The sequence below is a fragment of the Garra rufa genome, chromosome 3 (genome assembly GCF_049309525.1).
Source record: "Garra rufa chromosome 3, GarRuf1.0, whole genome shotgun sequence".
In the NCBI taxonomy this organism is placed as follows: domain Eukaryota; kingdom Metazoa; phylum Chordata; class Actinopteri; order Cypriniformes; family Cyprinidae; genus Garra; species Garra rufa.
In genome coordinates this window covers 9,127,623-9,149,791 of record NC_133363.1, presented here as the reverse complement: position 1 = coordinate 9,149,791, position 22,169 = coordinate 9,127,623, and the positions used below count along the sequence as shown (strand labels likewise).

Below are 22,169 nucleotides of genomic sequence, written 5' to 3'. Positions count from 1 at the left end.
ACCTTCAACATTTCTCACATTATCCCAGTTTATTTGCTTTAGTTGAAATGGTGAAAATGGTGATAACTATCAATGCTTTGTTGACCAATTACCAAGCAATGCTTATTTTGTTTAGTCTGTGGTGTAAAAAGATTGCTCACATAAAAGAACTATAGTGTCCTGCACCCACTAGTAAAAAATGTCCAAAAAATATATCTGCTGTCTGAATAATTTTTGGTTTGGCTGTAGGTTACAGTTGAAAAGAAACGATTTTAACTTTAGTTTCATGCCGACTTTAGTGTTTAAATGTAACCTCAGATGCTACTACTTAAAATTAGGTCACATTAGTTTTAAATGTTGACATTATTAGTAGCTTGACCTGAATCTGAGTTGTTGACCTAATGTGAGGAAATCCTAGTGAAGTCTTTTAAGTTTCTCTTAGTCATCGAAGGGTGGTGGCAGAATCCTTTTTTAATTGGCACAACAAAATATTTTAATGCTGACGTTTTCTCACGGATGTTAGTAAGTCACCAAAGCCTTGACAAAACAAATGACATTTATTGTGCATTTATTGTTTTATAGCAAGTTCCTGGGGAAAACCCCAGGGCCTAGCGTTCAGAGATGGGTTCCTTCACGAAGCACTAGACGAGATGTCAACTCCTCCAATGAAAAAGAACGACACGATGCAATCTTCAGGAAAGTGAGAGGGTGAGAGAGTTTGCCTTGATCTTCATTTTTAAGAATGATATAGTCTGTGTACGTGAATGTTAATGGAAAAACTGACCGTTTTGTATGTTTTTATTTTTTTTTTAATAGCATACTTAATAAACTGACCCCTGAAAAGTTTGACAAGCTATGCCTTGAGCTCCTGAATGTGGGCGTAGATTCAAAGCTCGTCCTCAAAGGAATCATCTTGCTGGTGAGGATTTTGTTCATCATATGTAGGCAAGAGTTGTCACAGTACCAGTACTGCTGAAACTTTTCAATGCCAACTTTCGTTCTACCGTGAGCTATTCACGGACTGGTTTTATTGTGCAAGAAATCATCACATGAAAATACTAATTAGAACATGCAACAATAATGATGAGTCATATAAAGTGGAGCATAGGAGCCAGAGCTTTTGTGGATTTGCTCACCTTAATAGAGTTGTTTGGCAAAACATTTTTGGACTGTCGTATGCATACACCTGATATTTTATGTGATCTTTGTACCGGAAATAAAAAGGGGAAAATATGTATATATGGGCCTTTCTACCAAATTGTTTCTTAGTCAGATATTGAAACATCTTTACAAATGTCTTTCCACAAATTTATGTATTCAAATTGTATAATCTTTAGTAATTGTGCAATCATATTGTATTTTTGTAAAGTTTTGGAATATTTTTCTTCTCCCCAAATTTGTCACTACCGAAACGCTGTTATATATAATTTAATAAGAGAGGCTATATTGACCTATTAAGATCTACATTGTAAATATATTTTTTGCTATTTTATTTAAAAGTTTTTAAAGGTAAATCAATAACGCGTACAATATTTTAAGTGTGATTTATGAAATAAGTTCTATTTTGAATCCAATCTTTCTTGGTAAAAGGTGCACAGTTGATCATACTGATTTCAATTTAAGGATTCAATAGTTTGAAAATGCATTGGACCAAACAATATCATAACATCTTGGTTGATAAAGCACTATGTACTTTATTTTTGACAAAACATCCAATGTTTTGATAGTGACGGCACATTTTTGGTAGTGACCGTTATGTCTTGGTAGCGACTAAGTCATATTACACCATTATAAGTCACAAACTAAACTCATAAAATGTACTAAAATACTACACATTTGCGTAACTGTACTAAAATAGTTTATTTCCCCCAAACAAAGGGTAATGTGTTCCCTTTTGTCACTACTGAAACTGACATTTTGTGGTTGTGACAGCTTCATGGGATAACAACCAAAAAACCAATTATGTTACGGTTTCAGTAGAGACAATTTTAGGTACTTTTGAGCCTACCTCAAAGATGCTAATCAGCACATGGTTAACTAGCGCAGTTCTAAACAGTTGTATGCATAACTAAATGTTATGAAATAACTCTTATAAAAAAGTGTGCTTAATTGTAGTGTAGGTAGTGATGTTCCTTAGTTACACACAGATTTAAAAAACAAAAAAATTACCTCAATGATTGGATCCATCTACTCGCACCTTGATAATAAATTTAGGGGTTTAGTTAAAATCAGTCTCAGCCAATGGGCTAAAACATGCATTTTCGGTAGTGACATGAAAAAGTTTTTTTTTTTTTTTTACGTAATTTCATGATATACAATAAAAGTAAAAAAAAAAAAAATCAAAATATTTTTTAAAAATAATAATAATAGTAAAATGCAAAAATTTTAAATGGTTTTATATTGAAATTTAGGGGTTAGGGTTTGGGACGGCCATCTCCAAATTGAGAGTACCAATAAATGATTTTATATATTAAGCTTACTGATATTTTAAGTAATTGTGGGTTTCAATGGATAATAGAAGGATCTTAGTAAACATCTAAGATTTGAGTTCTTGTGCTTTTTAAATGTTTTTTTGGTTGTGAGACAGAAGTTTGCACCAATTCTGGCCTGTATAACTAACATTAATACTCAGACTGTCCCTAAGTGTTAGTCTAAAAATGTAAATATTAGTCTAAAATCAACTTTAAAAATGTAATACAAAATTTAGGGCTAAATGATTTGGCAGAAACTTAAAATTTGGGTGTTTGTACTTGGGGTTTTACTTTTTATAAGAACCCTTTTTCAGCAACCATTTCAGAAATTTCTTTCCACTTGAGGATTTATAGAATTTAATTACATTAATTGGAATTGTGTTATGTCATTTTACTGTAAAATTACAATAATTATTTGTATTTATTTTTTACTTTAGTATCATGATATACAATGAAAATGTAAAATAAAAACAAAAATAAAGAAGTTTTATCAAGATATTAAAAAAAGTGTGTGTGTGTGTGTGTGTGTATATACATATACATATACATATATACATACAAAAATTTTCAATTGAAATTTAGGGGTTAGGGTTCGGGACGGCGCCCAATTGAAAGTACCCAATAAATTATTTTATGTTAAGCTTGCTGATATTTTAAATTATTGTGAGTTTCAATAGATAATAGAAGGATCTTGGTAAACATCTAAGATATGATTTCTTGTGCTTTTTAAATGTTTTTTTGGTTGTGGGACAGCAGTTTGCACCAATTCTGTAGTATGGCCTATATAACTAACATTAACCCTTAAGGACAGTGGTGGGTCTTTACTGCATTTGTTCTTAATGATGTTAAACCACCATCTTGTTCACTTCAACTAGATTGTGGACAAAGCCCTTGAAGAGCCGAAGTATAGCTCGCTATATGCTCAGCTATGTCTGCGTCTGGCAGAGGATGCTCCAAACTTTGACGGCCCATCAACAGAGATCCAATCATCACAGAAGCAGAGCACTGTAAGAATTCTTTTTATTCATTTGCAAGAAGCTTAACAGCACAGCATACAATGTTGGTATATTTATTCCACCATTTCATCACGCTCCTACAGACATTCAGGAGACTTCTGATATCCAAACTTCAGGATGAATTTGAAAACCGCACCAGAAATGTTGACAGTAAGTAGATTGTGGAAGTGTTAACATTATTACAGCAACTGTACTAAACTGCCTGATATTTTACTAATAATTCTGCTTTTCTTTTTTTTCTAACAGTCTATGATAAAAATGACAGCCCTCTTACCGCTGAGGAAGAGGAGCAGCGTGCCATTGCCAAGATCAAAATGCTGGGCAACATCAAATTCATTGGAGAACTTGGCAAACTTGATCTCATTCACGAGTCTATCCTTCATAAATGCATCAAAACAGTGAGTTATTCATCAATCCTCCATTGAAATATTCATGGTAACTGCTTCATCTCCAACCTAACGTTGTTGCGTTTGAACTTTCCTAATTGAAGCTTCTGGAAAAGAAGAAAAGAGTCCAACTTAAGGATATGGGGGAGGATTTGGAGTGCCTCTGTCAGATAATGAGAACTGTGGGGCCAAGACTAGATCATGAGAAAGCCAAGGTAAGCTGCTTTAAGACTAGCAAGACTTTGGGTGCATTAAGACAGTGGTATTTCCTAACACCCTTTTGTCTCGCAGTCTTTAATGGATCAGTACTTCGGCCGTATGAAATCCTTAATGAACAACAAGGACTTGCCTGCTAGGATTCGTTTCCTACTTCAGGATACCGTAGAGTTGCGAGAGAACAACTGGGTGCCTCGGAAAGCTTTTATTGATAATGGACCTAAGACTATCAACCAGATCCGCCAGGATGCTGTAAAGGTGAGACCCTGCCAGTTAAATGTTTGACCTTTTTAGAGTTTTTGCAGGATTTGCAGTATAAACAGTAAAAGTATTTGAATGAAATAATGTTGTAGCTGCAAACTCGTTGCCTTTTTATGAAATATGCTGTTTTGACACCGAAATGGGGGAGGACTTTTTATTTGGGTGTCTCAAGGGAACAGTTTTCTGAGAAACTGATTTTGCATTTCTCTGACATTACAATATGGAACAAATAAAATACAGAAATTTTGATTTGTATGGATGGACAGATTCATTTTAAAGTTATTGGGGGATTTTTGCTGGAGAGTGCATCTTTATTAAAAAAAATAATGTAATACGTTTTGTTAGTGTAAAATTAGGGCTAAATGATTTGGGAGAAACATAAAAATTTGGGTGTTTATACTTAGATTTTACTTTTTATAAGTGACCATTTCAGATCTCTTTCCACTTGAGTTTTCCTATTTAATTACATAAAACTTTTAATAAATTGTAATTTTGATAAAAAAATGTAATTTTACTGTAATGTGTATTAATGTCTTAAAAAAATATATAATTTATTATATATTTTTTAAATATTATATATAATTGTATTATATAAAACAAATGTTTTTGTTTGTCTAAATTGTCCATATATTGTGTGTATCTATCCTATCATTTTTTTTTTATGACATTAATTTAGAAAATAAAAATAAAAAAACAAGAAAAAACATTTATTTTGTATAATATATAAAATGTTTTACATTATTTATTTTTTTTCTTTCAACAATAATGAACTGGTATTTGAGCTGAAGTTGTTCAAATCAGAACTGAACTGATTTTTTTCCTAAATTTAACTGCTAATTTAAAGAAATTATCAGATGAGAAATTCTTTTTTTTTTTTTTTTTTTTTTTTTTTTTTTTTTTTTTTTAAACTACACTTATAAGTATAAAGCAAATGGTCTGTGCCCTGAAAAGGCTTGTAGACCCTTGCAGATAAATGGAAATCTGTTGGCTTAACTTTTTTTGTACTCTTTGTTCCTCACAGGATTTGGGTGTTTTTATTCCACCGATGACTCAAGGAATAAGAACTGATTTCTTTCAAGAAAGTCCTTTCTTGCCGACGAGAATGAAACCTGATCGAGAAACTCTTGGGGGATTAGCGGATATGTTTGGGCAGATGCCAGGTATGTCTGAAGTGCGTTGACATTTCTGGGACAGGTGGTGCATGACTGGATTTGCTCTGTGGTTCACTGCCAGCTTAATAACTCTGTTGTCTGGTTTGTAGGCAGTGGGATTGGTACTGGCCCTGGGGTCATTCAGGACAGGTATTCCCCCACCATGGGTCGTCGCGCAAACCCTCTTTTCAACGGGCATGGTGGGCACATAACCCCTGCGCCGCAGCCTTTCATAAAATCTAACCAGGTAAATGCTCATCTACCAAAGAAGTAGTGCTTCAAGACATCAAAATATTCATGCAACTTACAAGTGTTTTTGTTCTGATCAAAGGGGCAGAATCTGCTTTTCCAGAACCAGACTCATTCATCTCAGCAGCAAGCTCAGTCCAAGGATATGCCGCCGCGTTTCATTAAGAAAGGACAGCTGAATGCTGATGAGGTATAATAGATTTTAATGTCAGATGCTAAACATCTGTCAGTAGCTGCGTTTCCATTACCCTTTAAATTGTGCAAAATTAAACTGTGACTTGAAAAAGCACCTAATCGAAATCGATTTTTTTCTTCGTGTTTCAGATCAGCTTGAGACCTGCTCAGTCATTCATTCTGAATAAAAACCAAATGCCAAAGTTGCAGCCACAGATACCTACCATGATTCCTCCTAGTGCTCAACCTCCACGCACATCCACACCACCGCTGGGACAGGTAATGACTACTGTTTCATTTCATGCATGGGAACAAAATGCCATATTTAATTAAGGTCCATTTTAAGGCTTCCTGTTGTTTGTAGCCACCGCAACTTGGCCTGAAAACCAACCCACCTCCAATTCAGGAGAAGCCACAGAAGACGATTAAGAAGCCGCCTCCTGCTAGGGAGGAACTTCTTAAGATGACTGTACGTACCACTCAAACATCTTACTGTGAAAATGGTCCAAAGAAACTAGGGATGCTCATTTCGGTTAATTTCCCTGACCGACAACCGCTGCTCGTTATCCGAACATTAACCGTTAACTGATAAAATTTGAATAATAAATTAGTTTAAAATAAAAATAGAATGCACGAGTATCTGTGATGATACATTAAAAATACAAGCAAATGTTTTATTTTAACGTGCAAACAGCAGCATACAGAGCAACAACAAAAACTGTATTGACATATACTCAAATTATCACGCATCAGCAGCGGTTCTGAGAACAGAGAAAATCTGAATGGAAAAAAATAATAATAATATAAATAGGCCTACACTAAATATGTATAAATTAAATTACTACCTAATTAAGATGACAAACTAAAACACACTGAATCCTTTTATGCGCTTTGAAGAACTGTACCGGTCATATTCTTCTCGTCGGACATAAAAATATATAGCAGGCCAGCCAATACCTCAGTGTGCCTAGTTTTTAACATGTCCACATGCTGTACGGATAGGCAGGACCGCTGCCTGTTAACTCTTAGATCCGCGAAAAAAACACCATCACAAAAACCCTTTCAATTTGCGGTTCGGGACTTCCATCCACTGTCATATGCGTGTGGAGAAGCGCGTGTTTTACAGCGTTCAGCAATAGCCAATCACAGACATGTATGTTGATTTGATGATCAGTGGCCAATCAGAGGAGGCTATGTTGCAATCCACTCACCAACCAAAGTGCCGGTTTCAGTTTTACTGATTTCTACACTTTCGCGAACTCTCTTATTAAAACAAAGAAAGTGTTGGCATTACATAAATAAGAGATTAATTGTGCAGTGTAAAGGTTATTTTATTACTTTTTAATAACTTTATGAGATTGCGATGAATTACTCTAGGATGAGTGATAGCTATCCAGTGATTGTAATGGGAGCACCTGTTGCGCACTTTCTAGACTATAATTAATTCAGAATTTGAATACATTCACTCACGGATTCTCTCTCTAATAATCCAATATCGCCTCTTGCCATTGAGTTGCATATACTACATCAGTTTACTAAGTAAAGGTGAAGCGAAATATGTCTGTACAGCCACACTGCATGTGTCGACACGCGCGCTTGAGTAAACAGATAACTTACAAATAGCATTATTTCTTTCACCATGCAGCAAACGTAAAAAAAAAAAAAAAAAAGGAATAGAAAAAAACCCTTTTAAACCGTTTAACTGATAGTAATAATCGGTTAAAATTCTTACTGTCGGTTAACGGTTAAACGGTCAATATGAGCATCCCTAAAAGAAACCTTTGAGTGAGCAGTTTGTTAAATTTATTTGCAGGAAAATGTTGTGACCACTTACTTGAGCAGCAAGAACATGAACGATGCAGTGAACGGAGTTCGAGAGATGAAGGCTCCCAAACACTTCCTGCCTGAGATGTTGAGTAAGATGATCGTGTGCTCACTGGAGAGCCCAGATGATGACCGAGAGCATGTCAGCACTCTGATCAACATCCTCCGCATGGAGGGACTGGTCTCGGGGGAGAACTTTATGCAGGTTTGTACTAGTAAAATTCACCCTCACAACCTTTTGACTAAAACCGGAACTCATCGTTTCCTCAATTTGCATGTTTTTTGCAGGCTTTCCTCAATGTTCTGGACCAGTGTTCCAAGATCGAGTTGGATGTTCCCTTGGTGAAGTCTTACCTGGCTCAGTTTGCTGCCCGGGCGATCATTGCTGAACTCGTGAGCATGGCAGAGTTGGCTCACCCACTGGAGAACGGCACCCACTTTCCACTTTTCCTCCTCTGCTTGCAGCAGATGGCCAAAATGAAAGATCGGGAGTGGTTGACCGACCTGTTCCAGCAGAGCAAGGTCAACATGCAGAAGATGCTGCCAGGTATGTGCTTCTGTTTCCTTCCTGTATGGTCATACTTAAAACTTCTCAAAAATTGAAAAGGCACACAAGTAACCAACTTAACATTAGTATGTAGTTATGCCTTTGGAATGGCAACAGGGTTGACGCTATAGTTTTTGACTTTGAGTTATAAATGTATGGATGTCTGTTTCCGCCATTGAAAGTCAAAATAACATTTATAATTTTATTCAGTGTTGGGGTAACACATTACAAGTAATGTGAATTTACATAATCGGATTACTTTTTTCATGTAACTAGTAAAGTAACTCGTTACTTTTCATTTACAAGAAAATATTGAAGTTACTTTTTGTTTTCTTTTGTATTTAATCACATTTTTTTTAAACCAATGACTTTGCTGCTGTCCTTTTGTTGATCTAATTCAAGCATTCTAAGTAAGTTACTTTGGATTAACTAACATTTGTGCTTAATTTGTGTCTTTTCTAAAGAGTATTGAACTTCCTTTTCCTGTGGTGTGAAAGGGCTTTTAAATTGTCTACAAATCAAAGTTGTTTTTTTAATATTAAAAACAAACAAGCAAGCCCTGCTCAAATTTATATAACACATTACTTTCCATAAAAGTAACTACGTGACGTAATTAGTTTTTTTTTTTTAGGGAGTAACGCAATATTTTTGAAGGGGGGAAAAAGACTAAGTTCTTAGAATTGTGAGTTTGTATCTCAGTTCTGTGAAAAACGAATTGATTGCAAGGTAAGTTTATAAGTATAATGACTTTTTTTTTATTTTTTTTTATTTTTTTTTTTTTTTTTTTTGAGTGGTGGAATAATAATTTAGTAAAATTGACAAATTGAAAGCTGAGACTAGAGTATATAACACAGTGAAGTTGAGTTTTCAGCTAAAAACAGCATAGACTAAAGATCTCCCTTCATCAAAATGAAGATCGATTAAAAATTGATGGTCAAACCAACCCCAGTATCCACCCAGCTGTTGTTTATCCAAGCTGAGTGCATGAACTAGACATTGACATGGTCAAAACAAGAGATTGGTGAATGTCTGTTTTGTCTAATTTTCAGTTGCCAAAATTTATAAATTCATAATTCTGTTGCTAGATTTGTTAAATAATACCAAGAAATCCAGTCACTTAATCACCCTTATTTTTCCTGTAAGTGTGTGCAATTTGTGCAAGAATTTGTGAGTGAGTGTGGAATTTGTAAATTTAGTGTGGCTGGCTTCCGGTGTCATCCACTTCCAGCTATTTTTAGCTGTACAAATTGGCTCATTTTGCTGCTTGATTTTGCAAACTGGTGTGTCTTACCATATTTTTTTTAATGTTATTGTCTTAATGGTTTGTAGTGCATACAGTTTTACCGTTTAATGCATTTCGCTATTCTCCTTATTTCCCTATGGCATCTTCTGAACCAGAAGTCTTACACATTACCAGAAAACCGCTTACTTCCGCACTGAAAAATAAGATAATGGAACATGAATATGAACTTTCAGTTTTTGGTATCGTGTATGGAGTGGTGTTCATATATTCTTGTCTCTGCCCACAGAAATAGATCAAAACAAAGATCGCATGTTGGAGATTCTGGAGGGGAAGGGCCTGAGCTTCTTATTCCCTCTCATGAAGCTGGAGAAGGAGCTGCTGAAACAAATTAAAGCAGATCCTGCCCCACAAACCATCTACAAGTGGATCAAGGACAACATTTCTCCAAAACTGCACACTGATAAGGGTTTCGTAAACATTCTGATGACCAGGTATGATGGACTTGCCTTTCTTGTATAGGGCTTGAAGTTTCATTCTGTGGACACTTGACTAACCTCCCACAAAATTCTTCTAGCTTTTTGCAGTACATTTTCCACGAGATGTATTCCACTGAAGGAGAAGACCAATTATCTGCACCTACGAAAGAGCAGCTCGACCAGGAGAAGCAGCTGCTACTTGCCTTCAAACCGGTGATGCAAAAATTCCTGCATGATCACGTGGACCTGCAAGTCAGTGCGCTCTATGCGCTGCAAGTCCACTGCAATGCCCATGCTTTTCCCAAAGGTACGGCTAAAAAATAATCTGATTGTAATACATTATTATAATTATAATACAGTGCTTGGAGAACTTGAGTTTGACTTTAAAATCTAGGCCTGAAAAACCTTTGAAAATGAAATATTCTTGAAGAGGTGCTTGAATTATTGAGAGAATGCGTCTCTGAAATGTAAAAAAATTTTTTTTTTTTTTTTCAATAAGCACATCTTTTCACAAATTCAATTAAAAAAAAAACACCTTTTTCAGTTAATGTCTTAACTAGCGAGCTAAGCCAGTAGTAGTAGTAGTACTAACAATGTCTTGTAAACATGGCTGAAGATGCAAAAAGAGGGATAGATGAACGGAATCGAATTGAGTCAGTTACGCTGTAAACGCTCAGATTGATTCAGACTTGTGACTTTGATCATTGACGAGATTGAGCAAAAAAAAAACGTATAAAATCAAGAGCAATTAATTTTTGAATATTGCTTGTAATGACTTTAAAAAACACCGATGGGTGAAGCAGAGCTTTTCGAAAGTCTGAATCAGTTAAAATATTGCATCGCAAAATGATTTGAAATGTTTTGACGCGCTCCAACTGGATTGCATATCGTAAATCCTTTGTTTCGGAGTGAGTCCCTGAATCATTTGACTTAGGTCGGAGCTTCAGATTGCATATTGTGAATCATTTGATTTAGATCAGGACTTCGCAAATCTTTGATTTTGATTTGAAATGGGTGTGAGTCATTTTGCGAATTTAATGATTAAATTCAAATGATTTGCGATTACGTGACTTGAAGTGCTGATCTGAAGGATTCACAAACCATCAGTTCAGATCAGGACTTCAGAGCGTAGATCGCAAATCATTTGATTCAAATCGGGACTTTAACGTGCATATGGCAAAATCATTTTAAGATCAGGATTTCAGACCAAAATCATTCCGTGTTTCAAAGCACTCCAATTGGATCGCGTATTGCTAAATCATTTGATTCTGATGAGGACTTTAGAGCATGTATCGTGATTCATTTGATTTAGATCGTAACGAGTTTGTAAATCATTTTGTGAATTGAATGACGAGTCCAGATCTAAAATGATGGTTCGTGAATCATTATTCAGATCGGGCCTTCAGAGCATATATCGCGACTCGGTTGTTTCGGAACGGGACTTCGGTGTGGGTTTGCATATGATTTGATTCAGTTCAGGAGTTCAGATCATGTATGGTGAAAATTAAGGGTGTGACGAAACACGAGATTGGGTTCACGAGACGAGATTTTTTTTTTTTTTTAACCTTTTTAAAGAAATCCTCAATGATGAAATGTATAGGGGAACAACAGTAGGGGAAATAGTATTTTATTCAACAAAAAAACACAAAATGCAAAAATGTACTTTATGAAATTAAACTTCTATTTTAATTAATTATATCCAGTAATAAACTAATGCTGCTTGATTCTGGATAAATTGAAAAGCAATTGTCTTTTATAAATTGGAGATCACGATTCTGAAGGGAAAAAAAGGATTAGAAATCTAAACAAAATTACGTGTCAGTGTGTCAATTAGTAAAGACTTGTTTCACTATTGGAATCTCTTGAATGGATAATTCAATGACATACTTGCTAGCTTTTATCCCAGTATTTATGCTATTTAAATGTCTGTAACAAAGAAATATTGATTATGTGGTTAAAAAGACTGTTGCTTTCTGAAACAGCAGCAGTAAGAATGCAGATTTGAATGTCTTCAGTTACTTTAACATTGTAAGCGTCAATGGAGCGCGTGAAACAGTTGTAATAGACATTCCTGAATGTCAACGATTCAGCGTTAAGATCACGTGGGTGTTTGAATAGAGATTGTGATATTTTAACGATTAGTCATGTAGCTCTAATGTAAACGGTGCAAAATGTTTTGCCATTATATCACGTATATGTCACGTTCTCGCAAGACCAGTCAGATCTCGTGGGACACATCGGATCTCTCAAAAGGTGTGTTCGAGCTCATGCTGCGCTGCGCAGACCGATCGGCGAGATTAGCCGAAAGCAGTCGGGGAGGAGCTGAAAACGGAGCCGACAAATTGGGGATCTCGTTGCTTCCTCAAACATGTCAGATCACGTGGCGTTTGCCTATTGCAGATGAACTGGAAGCTATAGAAATATCTTTTGTTGGAAGAAATGCAGCATATGCAAGTAAAGCAGCAACTACAGATTTCAGCATCAATGAATGTTGACCACATTACATTAAATGTCTGTGACATTTTAGTTATTCCATAAAAAAATATTACTTAAATATTAGGGGTGCAACGGATCGTAGATGATCCGTGATCCGTACGGACCGGACTCCACGGTTCGGAACGCATGTGGTTCGCGGATTAACTGTTAAGTTTAACCATCATAGAGTAAAAGTTTATAATTTGCACATGTTTTGTCTTGACAATTTACCATTTCAAACCGCTGCAGCAAAAGAGAAGGCGGACGCTGTTATGATGGATTTTTTTTACTGCCGCTGCATATATCTGAAGCGAGCACGCGCACAGAGAGAGAGAGAGAGACAGAGATAGACGCGCGATTCAGACTGCGTGATTCACAGATTGATTCCTCTTCAAAACTTCTCTTAACATACATACAAAGTTATGTTTAAATACCCGTTTTTGTATTCTGGTAAACACAGCTGTTTCAGTTCACTGAAGACATAAACGACTGAGAAGGATGCGTGCCAGTATTAGATTACGTGCATTAGGGCTTAAAGAGACAGCATCCGATAAATACCTGCAGTGAGAAACACTAGTTATTTTACAATTAATTATTACATTTCTGCACCTGAATACTAGTGTTATTGATTTTATTAGTAACTTTGTTGTAATCATCTACACTTGTCATTTGTGTAATTCTTCTTGTTTTGTTACTGACTTTATTATTTCAGCTAGTAGTTTTTGCTGTGGATTAGAAGTACTTAGTTAGCATTCAGAAATTATTAAAAAACAAACTTTTTTGTTTGTTTATTGCTGATCCGAAAAATGATCCGATCCGTGACTCAAAATCCGTGATGTGATCCGAACCGTGAGTTTTGTGATCTGTTGCACCACTATTAAATATGCAGCTGAATACTATAAGTGGTCTGTATGAAAAAAGTACAATAATAAACTTATGCACAAATCCAATATAAAGAATTTAAGGGAAAAAAATGTACTGCAGTCAAAAGATCGTAAACTACTTACAAAATGGCATGCGAATTGATTTGTTATGCACGAAACACGCGTGATCATCGTCATGTGGTGAATGTGTCCAATCATGAGAAGCTGTGACGTCATCACAGCCTGGCGCAGTCCCTTCTGAAATGCTGCGCTGGCCGAGCAAGCCGGCTGTTCTCGAAACGCTCTCGCGTTACTTTGATGCCACACGTGAACGTCACGTGGCGTCGGCGCCGGTTCAAGTCGGGTAAAATTTCTAACCGGCATGCACTACTTCAAGTCAGCCGCCGATCGGTCTGCGCAGCGCCGCATGAAGTCGAACGCACCTAATATCTCGTGCCACGAGATCTCGTCACACCCCTAGTGAAAATGCACGTATGATGACAGCGCTCCAGTTGGATCGCGTATCGCAAATCATTTGTTTTAGATCGGGACTTTGAGACGGGTTCATGGATCATTTGACTTGGGTTGGGATTTCAAATTGTGTATTGCGTAACATTTGATTTGGATCGGAACTGGTTCCAACGGGAATCAAGTCAAATGAGTCGCGATACTCAAAGTTCCATATTTAATGATTCGTGAGCTGCCCTCCGAGTGATCTGAAGTGATGGTTTGTAATTCATTATTCAGATCGGGACTTAAGAGAGTGTATAATGAATCATTTGATTCGGTTCGGGATTTTGGAGCCAAATGATTCAGAACTCCATTTGGATCGCGTATCACAAATCATTTGATTCAGATCACATCTTCAGAGCGCGTATTGCGAATCACCTTGATTTAGGTCAAATGGGTTTGTCAATCACTTTCAAATTGAATGGTTCATTTGCGATACGCGATTCGAAGTCCTGATCCAAATCAAATAATTTGCAATACGCAAAGTTCTAAAGCAAGTCAAATGATTTGCAAACGGGTCCTCATGAGTCCTGACCTGTGAATCAATATTCAGGAGAGTGTTTCCAAAAAGCATTGTTAGCCAACTATGGTCGTTAGTTCAGTTGAACTCTTGGTAATGACAGAACTTGCAACTACAGTTGCTTTTTCGATTTAGTTCAGGACTTCGGGGTGCGTATGGCTAATCATTTGTTTAAAGGGATAGTTCACCCAAAAATGAAAATTTGATGTTTATCTGCTTACCCCCAATGCATCCAAGATGTAGGTGACTTAGTTTCCTCAGAAGAATACAAACGAAGATTTTTAATGAAAACCGGTGCTGTCTGCCAGCCTTATCATGGGTGTGGATGGGCACCAGACCTTTAAAAGTAAACAAAAACATGCACAGACAAATCCAAATTACACCCTGCGACTCGTGACGATACATTGATGTCTTAAGACACGAAACGATCGGTTTTTGAGAGAAACTGAACAGTATTTATATCATTTTTTACCTTTGATACACAGCCACGTCCATCTGTAATGTGCACGAGTTTGGCATTAGTCACGTCACATGAGCACGCGCTCTAGCGTAGAATACGCAAACGCCGTAAGGGGAAATCAGTGAAAAGTCCCGGATGAGTTTGCGCAAACTAATGTAATCTTTTAGCTTTAAATCGGTTTAAACAATCAGGATACGCGCAAGTATTTACCATTTTGAATAGCCGCTATACCCACAATCTCTGTGCTCTGTGTAAACAATGAGTGTCGTATACATGCGACAGATCGCTTCCGGCGTTTGCGTATTCTACCACAGAGCGCGTGCTCATGTGACGTGACTGATGCCGAACGCTTACTCAGGAGAGATTGACGTGGCGTTGTAACAAAGGTAAAAAATGATATAAATACTGTTCAGTTTCTCTCAAAAACCGATCGTTTCGTGTCTTAAGACATCAATGTATCGTCACGAGTCGCAGGGTGTAATTTGGATTTGTCTGTGCATGTTTTTGTTTACTTTTAAAGGTCTGGTGCCCATCCACACCCATGATAAGGCTGGCAGACAGCACCGGTTTTCGTAAAAAATCTTCGTTTGTATTCTTCTGAGGAAACTAAGTCACCTACATCTTGGATGCATTGGGGGTAAGCAGATAAACATCAAATTTTCATTTTTGGGTGAACTATCCCTTTAAGATCAGGATTTTGCGCTTAAGTACATTTATGCATTTATCTTTAGAATTTGGACAAGAGGACATTGTTTGATAAGCAAGATCTCTAAAGTTGTACCTGGAATTTTGTTTATCTTTATTTACTTGAATTGTAATAAAATAATACTAGTAATGATATAGTACTATAATGCTAATAATATAATACTAACCCCTCCCCATTGAAATCACTATTACTTGAGAGTTTTAATTGATTCATAATCTTTATTATTGTTAATACTACTATTGTTTTAGTTTTATTACAGCAATAGCAGTTTGATGGTTTTATTTTATTGAATAATTATGCATTTATCATTACTCCAGACTTGAATGACTTGTTTTATAAAATATTTATATATATAGACCTTTTTCCTGAGTAAACGATGAGCGCCGCCATTACGAATTCTAACGTCAGATTGAATGCTTTTCTGTTCCGGTTTCCATAGGAACCCATTCAAATAGGCTCTATCTGTTTTTAATGTAGCTAACGTCCGCTGCTTCGTGTCATCTACACACTCATTAAAGTGAGGCACTGACAAATGACGGTCATTGCGACATTGCCAAGTGATGGCGCTATGGAGCCATGTGCTTTTTAAAAACATCTCGGAATATACCCTAATTTGACTAGAAACGATGCAGACCGGAAATGCAAAGCATTCTTTCAGTTAAGAGTCGGACTGACTTCCGTGTTCAGGAAAAACGTCTATATCATAGAAAAATATGAGATATCATAATTCTTTGGGAGTGAGTTTACCAAGATTGTGATTGGCGTAATTAGAGAAAATGCTTGTTTTCCTGTGTTTTAATGGTCTCTTATCTCTCCAGGAATGTTGTTGCGCTACTTTGTCAACTTCTATGATATGGAGATAATTGAAGAAGAGGCCTTCCTAGCATGGAAAGAAGATATTACGCAAGAATTTCCAGGCAAAGGAAAAGCGTTGTTCCAGGTAATTATACTATTGCAGTAAACACTGACACACCGTTTCTTTGGAACACACCGATTTACTTAACTCTTCATTTGTTTAGGTGAACCAGTGGCTCACCTGGCTGGAGACAGCGGAAGAGGAAGAGTCTGAGGAGGAAGCTGACTAAAGAACCAGCCAAAGCCTTGATGTACTCTCCTCCGTCATCTCTCCCGTTTCGTTTCGCCATCTCTCCTTTTCACCTGTATTAACCGCCGCACTTCATTCCGTGCTGCCGTGTCAAGCCAACGTATTATTACTTCACGCTTCTCTTTGGCCTCATTGTTTAAAGCATGTGATGACTAGTATCTGTTAAGACACCCGCCACAGATAAATGGTATTAGCAGCTTGAAACTGCATCCTTTTTATATATATTTTGCTTTTAAGAACATGTATTTGCAAGAGCCTTTTCTGCTGCTGTTCATTTCAGCACAAAACTATAGAAATGCACTTTTGCTCAGTGTCATATTTTGAGTTGCTGCAATATTCACTTTCGTTTGTTACAAAGAATCCTCAGTAATCATTGGTTACCATAACGTTTCGTCGATGCGTCGTTCATACCTCACAGTAGTGTGCGCGCGAAGGAGTCTAATGAAAACTCTCCAGATCTGCGAGGTGCTTGAGTCTGTTGAACAGGATAAATGGTTTACTTTCCAGTTGTTATGATTGTAAAATGTCATTTTTTTTTTTTTCCCCCTTCTATTTCTTATAATAATGAACAAAGCCATGTGGGAGAGATGAAATTATGCGGCCTTTTCTTTCTTTTCCCAACCCGTATGCGTCCCCTCCACTACTTGTCAAGATGATACTTGAATTTTTCTTTTTGTTTTCTTTACAGCATGTTCAGGGATTACCAAACACAGCCTGTTTCGATGCAACAATTTGATCCAAACAGAAATGTGTAATTTTTTTTTTTAATGCTTTTTAATTGGTAAAATAAAGATGAAATGAGATGAGAAATTTGGTATGGATGTTCAATATACAAATCACTGTTTTACAACGTAACAATGTTTTCCCATGATGGATATTATACATATTTATTTAATCATGAGGGGAAAAAAATCAAAGCTTTATCATTAGGTAGGACAACAAATGATGACCTGCTCGTGTGGTTTTGCCATTTAAAGTGTTACTGTAAGGTGTAAGAGCTCCGAATGTTCGGTGTACCACTGTTGCTTTCAATAAAGTTAAACACCAGCATTTATTTGGCCTTATTTTATGTGTGGAATATGTGGAACTAAGAACATTTGTCCATCCTCCATGATGTACAAATGAACAATGCTGGGTTTTATTTTACTTCTGAACAGAAATTCCAACCTGAATCACATTTGTGACTGATAACACTATTGATTACAAGTGCAGGCCACAATGTTCAGTTCTTCTTTTTTGCTCAAGTTGTGTTTTGGAACACATTCCTGAGCTCTTTTTTTATTTTTTTAAATGTTGAATATTATTTGAATTTGTCACTACTTGTGTACTTTCTGAGTTGTGGTTGGCACTGAATGATGACATCAGTAATGTATACTTATGCAGTGATTTGTGTTTCTTACTATTCAGGAATGAACAAAAACTGCTTAGAATCGGAAATATAAGAATGCTTGGTTTTAAGTCAGGATATACTGTAACGGTATACGAGATGCCCCGTAAATAATGCCTCGTAATGTAATTTTTAAAAATGTTCATTTTTATCTTGTGTTTCTGTAGTTCTTATGTATCATTCATATTGTGCAATGCTTTCCATAGGTAGGCTGTTATTGTATTATGATGCCATGTTGGAAACATTTTCTAATAAAGTATGACAAAAGTCACATTTGCAGAGGAAGTAACTGGATCTACACTACTGGTTTTTGTTTATTAGGTACACCTAATAAATGTATTTCTAAGTAAACACTGGCCACTTTACAGTGCCTTGCAAAAGTATTCATACCCCTTTATGTTGCCTTGTTAAACTGCTTTACTTTTTTTCCACATCAATCTGCACTCCAAACGCCATAATGGCAAAGCAAAAAAACAGGTTTTTAACATCTTCGCACATTTATTACAAATAAAAAAAATAATTCCATTGCATAAGTATTCATACCCTTATCTGAGACCCTTGAAATTTAGCTCAGGAGCATTCATGTTGCTTGTAGATGACTTTGAGAGAAGTAAACCTGTGGCAAATTTAGTTGAATGGGTATGATTTGGAAAGGCACGTATCTCAATAAAAGGTGTAACGGATGAAAATGCATGTCAGAGCAAAAACCAAAATGTCAAAAGAACTGCCTGTAGAGTTCAGAAACAGGACTGTCTCAGTGCACAGATCTGGGAAAGAGTTCATAAAAAAATTCACAGAAGCATGTAGCCTCCATTATCCATAACAGGAAACTTTTGGAAACAATTAAGACTCTTCTTAAAGCTGGCCTCCTGGCCAAACTAAGCAATTGATGGAGAAGGGCCTTGGTTAGACTGGTGACCAAGAACCTGATGGTCACTCTAGTTGAGCTCCATGATCATATGTGGCCATAGGAGAAACTTACAGGAGGACAAACATCACTGCAACACTCCACTGATCTGGGCTTTACGGTGGTGTGACCAAACTCAATTCTCTCTTCAGTGAAGACACGTGAAAACACTTGGAATTTGCAAAAAGGTACCTGAAGGACTCTCAGACTGAGAAACAAGATTCTCTGCTCTGATTAAACTCAATTCCAAGCATCATGTTTGAAGGAAACCAAGCACTGTTCATCATCTTCATCATCAATAGCATCCCATCATGCTGTGGGGCTCGTCAGAGTAGAAAAAAAGCTCAGTGCATCAAAATATTGAGATAGCCTTAATGGAAACCCAGTCCAGAGCATTCAGAACCTCAGAATGGGCAGAAGTTTCACCAGGACAGGAGTGGCTTATAGACAACTCTGTGAATGTCCATGAGTGGCCCAGCCAGAGCCTAGGCTTGAACCCAATCAAATTTTTTTAGAAACCTGAAAATGTGCATCTACCCCCATCCAACTTGACAGAGCATGAGAGGTGAAGAGGTGAGGAGAAGAATGGCAGATAATTGCCAAATGCAGATGTGCAAAGCTTGTCACATCATACCCAAAAAGACTTGAGAATGTAAAGGTGCTTCAGCTAAGTACTGAGTTAAGGGTATGAATACTTATGCAATGTACTTATTTCAGTTGTTTTATTTTTAGTATATTATGAAGACGTGACAATTCTTTTTTTACGTTATCATTACGGTATGGAGTGTAGATTGGTGTGTGAAAAAAAGTAATTTAAAGCAGTTTAACATGAGACAGCAACATAGCACAACGTGAAAAAGTGGAGTATGAATACTTTCGCAAGGCACTGTTGTTCAACTGCTCTTTAACGTAAATATCTAATCAGCCAGTCACTTGGCAGCGACTTGCAACATGCATCTGGACATGTTGATGTGGTCAGGATGATCTGCTAAAGTTCAAACCGAGCGTCAGAATGGAAAGGTAATTTAAGACTTTGAATGTGACGTGTTGTTGGTGCCAGATGGGCTGATCTGAGTATTTCAGAAACTGCTGATCTACTGGGATTTTCACATGCAGTCATCTCTAGGGTTTACAGACAATGATCCGAAAGAGAAAATTGAGTGGTGGCGGTTCTGCGGCCGAAAATGCCTTATTGATGTCAGAGGAGAAGAGCCAAACTGGTTCGCTATTAAAATCCAACAATAACTTAAATAACCACTCGTTATAAATGAGGTATGCAGCTTCTCTGAATGCACAGCATTATAATATACATTGGATCTCGATGAATGAAAAACTGAAAACTTGACAATAATTTTGATCTTGACAAACTGCGCAATCATCAACTTGGCTGGATTTTAAAATCACACCAAAAACCAAAGCAAAGAAATTAAATTACAGGCTGCTTGAACACTCCCAACAACATCTAGGCATGCTCCGGATGAAATGGAATATGATGTCCTGTGGGATCTCCTGCCAGACCTGTATCAGTTAGCTCCTGGACAGTCTGTGGTGCTACTTGGCAGCTTCAATGCACCGATACATAACGTCCCAGAGTTTCTCAATTGGATTCAGGCCTGGGGAATGTGAAGGCCAGTCAATGACATCAATGCCTTCGTCATCCAGAGATTGTCCACATACTCTGGCTGAGAACTGTCATTGGAACCTGAGGATTTAGACCAGTGTTTCTCAACTCCAGTCCTCGGGGCCCACTGCTCTGCACATTTTGTATGTCTTCCTCATTTAAGGCACCTGATTTTGATCATCAGGCTCATTAGAAGAAAGATTCATGAACTGAACTGAGTGTGTCAGACTCAGAAACATACAAAATGTGCAGAGCAGTGGGCCTCAAGGACTGGAGTTGAGAACCACTGATTTAGACCCAGTACTCAGCTGACTAGCACGTGGAGGTCTGTGCAACCCTCCAAGGATATTCCTACCCAGACCATCACTGACCCACTGCCAAAACAGTCATGCAGGATGATGTTGCAGGTAGCATATTATTTCCCACAGCATCTCCAGACTCTTTTGCGTCTGTCACATGAGCTCAGCGTGAACGGTTTTCATTTGTGACGAGAACATATCACCAATGGCGGACGAGCCAATTCTGGTGTTCTCTGGCGAGTGCCAATCGAGCTGTCCCACCTTCATGGTGTCGGTTTCTGACAGTTTGGTCAGAAATATGCATGCCAGTTGTTCCTCTAGTCCTGCTGCTGGGTTGTTGCCCATCTATGTTCCTGTCCAGCTCTCCTTGTATCTTCCCTATGCTCTTGAAACTGTCCTGGGAGACACAACAAACCTCCTTGTGACAGCACATATGAATGTGCCAACCTAGAGAAGCTGGACTACTTGTGCAGCCTGAATGGGTTGCAAATACTACCTCATGGAACAAGTTGTGAGAAGGACACTAACAAAACAAAACTAGTGACAAATCAGTCAGTCAGGATAAGGAGAGAACAATTTTCTGTGGTCTTGTCTTATGGTCAGATGAAACAAAAATTGATTTGTTTAGCCACAACGATGTAGCCTTCTTTTGGCGTAAAAAAGGAGAAGCCTTCAACCGTAAGAACACCATCCCCACTGTCAAACATGGTGGTGGGAACCTAATGTTTTGGGGGTGTTTTTCAGCCAGTGGACCAAGGAATCTAATCACAGTAAACGGCACCATGAAAAAGGAGCAATACATCAAAATTCTCAACAGCAACATCAGGCAGTCTGCAGAGAAACTTGGCCTTGGGCACCAGTGGACATTTCAGCTCGACAACGAAAACACACAGCAAAAGTGGTGAAGAAATGGTAACATTAACGTTTTGCAGTGGCCCAGCCAGAGTCCTGACTTAAATCCAATTGAGAATCTGTGGAGGGAGCTAAAGATTAGGGTGATGGCAAGGAGGCCCTCCAACCTGAAAGAGCTGGAGCTCATCGCTAAAGATGAATGAGCGAAAATACCAGTGGAGACATGCAAAAAGCTGGTCAGCAATTATAGGAAGCGTTTGATTGCTGTAATAGCCAATAAAGGCTTTTCTATTGATTATTGAGAAGGGTATGAATAATTTTGGACATGACACTTTTTGTTTAAATGTAAATAAAAGCTGAGAAATATTTTTTCCACAATGATGCCTTTTGTACATCGTCTTATTATCTTTTGGGAGAAGCATGTGTCATTTCCAGCGAAAAAAAACTTGCTCGTTGAATAAAAGTAACTTT

The 22,169-nt window shown here is 37.3% G+C and overlaps 1 protein-coding gene across 1 annotated transcript; it reads left to right on the top strand.

Moving 5' to 3' along the window:
• Nucleotides 1-568: 568 nt before the first annotated feature.
• On the top strand, nucleotides 569-17,097 carry LOC141331804 (eukaryotic translation initiation factor 4 gamma 2-like). Its single transcript, XM_073836839.1, has 18 exons — nucleotides 569-687; nucleotides 796-898; nucleotides 3,326-3,457; nucleotides 3,550-3,616; nucleotides 3,713-3,864; nucleotides 3,957-4,067; nucleotides 4,144-4,326; nucleotides 5,351-5,489; nucleotides 5,591-5,727; nucleotides 5,812-5,919; nucleotides 6,054-6,182; nucleotides 6,268-6,372; nucleotides 7,717-7,932; nucleotides 8,016-8,274; nucleotides 9,804-10,008; nucleotides 10,092-10,300; nucleotides 16,346-16,467; nucleotides 16,547-17,097. Exons 5-18 carry the CDS (start codon nucleotides 3,781-3,783, stop codon nucleotides 16,610-16,612), a joined length of 2,073 nt encoding a protein of 690 aa, XP_073692940.1. The 5' UTR covers nucleotides 569-687; nucleotides 796-898; nucleotides 3,326-3,457; nucleotides 3,550-3,616; nucleotides 3,713-3,780; the 3' UTR covers nucleotides 16,613-17,097.
• The last annotated feature ends 5,072 nt before the right edge of the window (nucleotides 17,098-22,169 follow it).

Bases quoted from the DNA above. Each gene is read 5' to 3' on its own strand.
- LOC141331804 (XM_073836839.1), top strand. From the start codon at position 3,781: ATGCTGGGCAACATCAAATTCATTGGAGAACTTGGCAAACTTGATCTC. The intron at 5,490-5,590 runs GTATGTCTGAAG...TCTGGTTTGTAG, and splicing joins TATGTTTGGGCAGATGCCAG to GCAGTGGGATTGGTACTGGC. The intron at 10,009-10,091 runs GTATGATGGACT...AAATTCTTCTAG, and splicing joins GTAAACATTCTGATGACCAG to CTTTTTGCAGTACATTTTCC.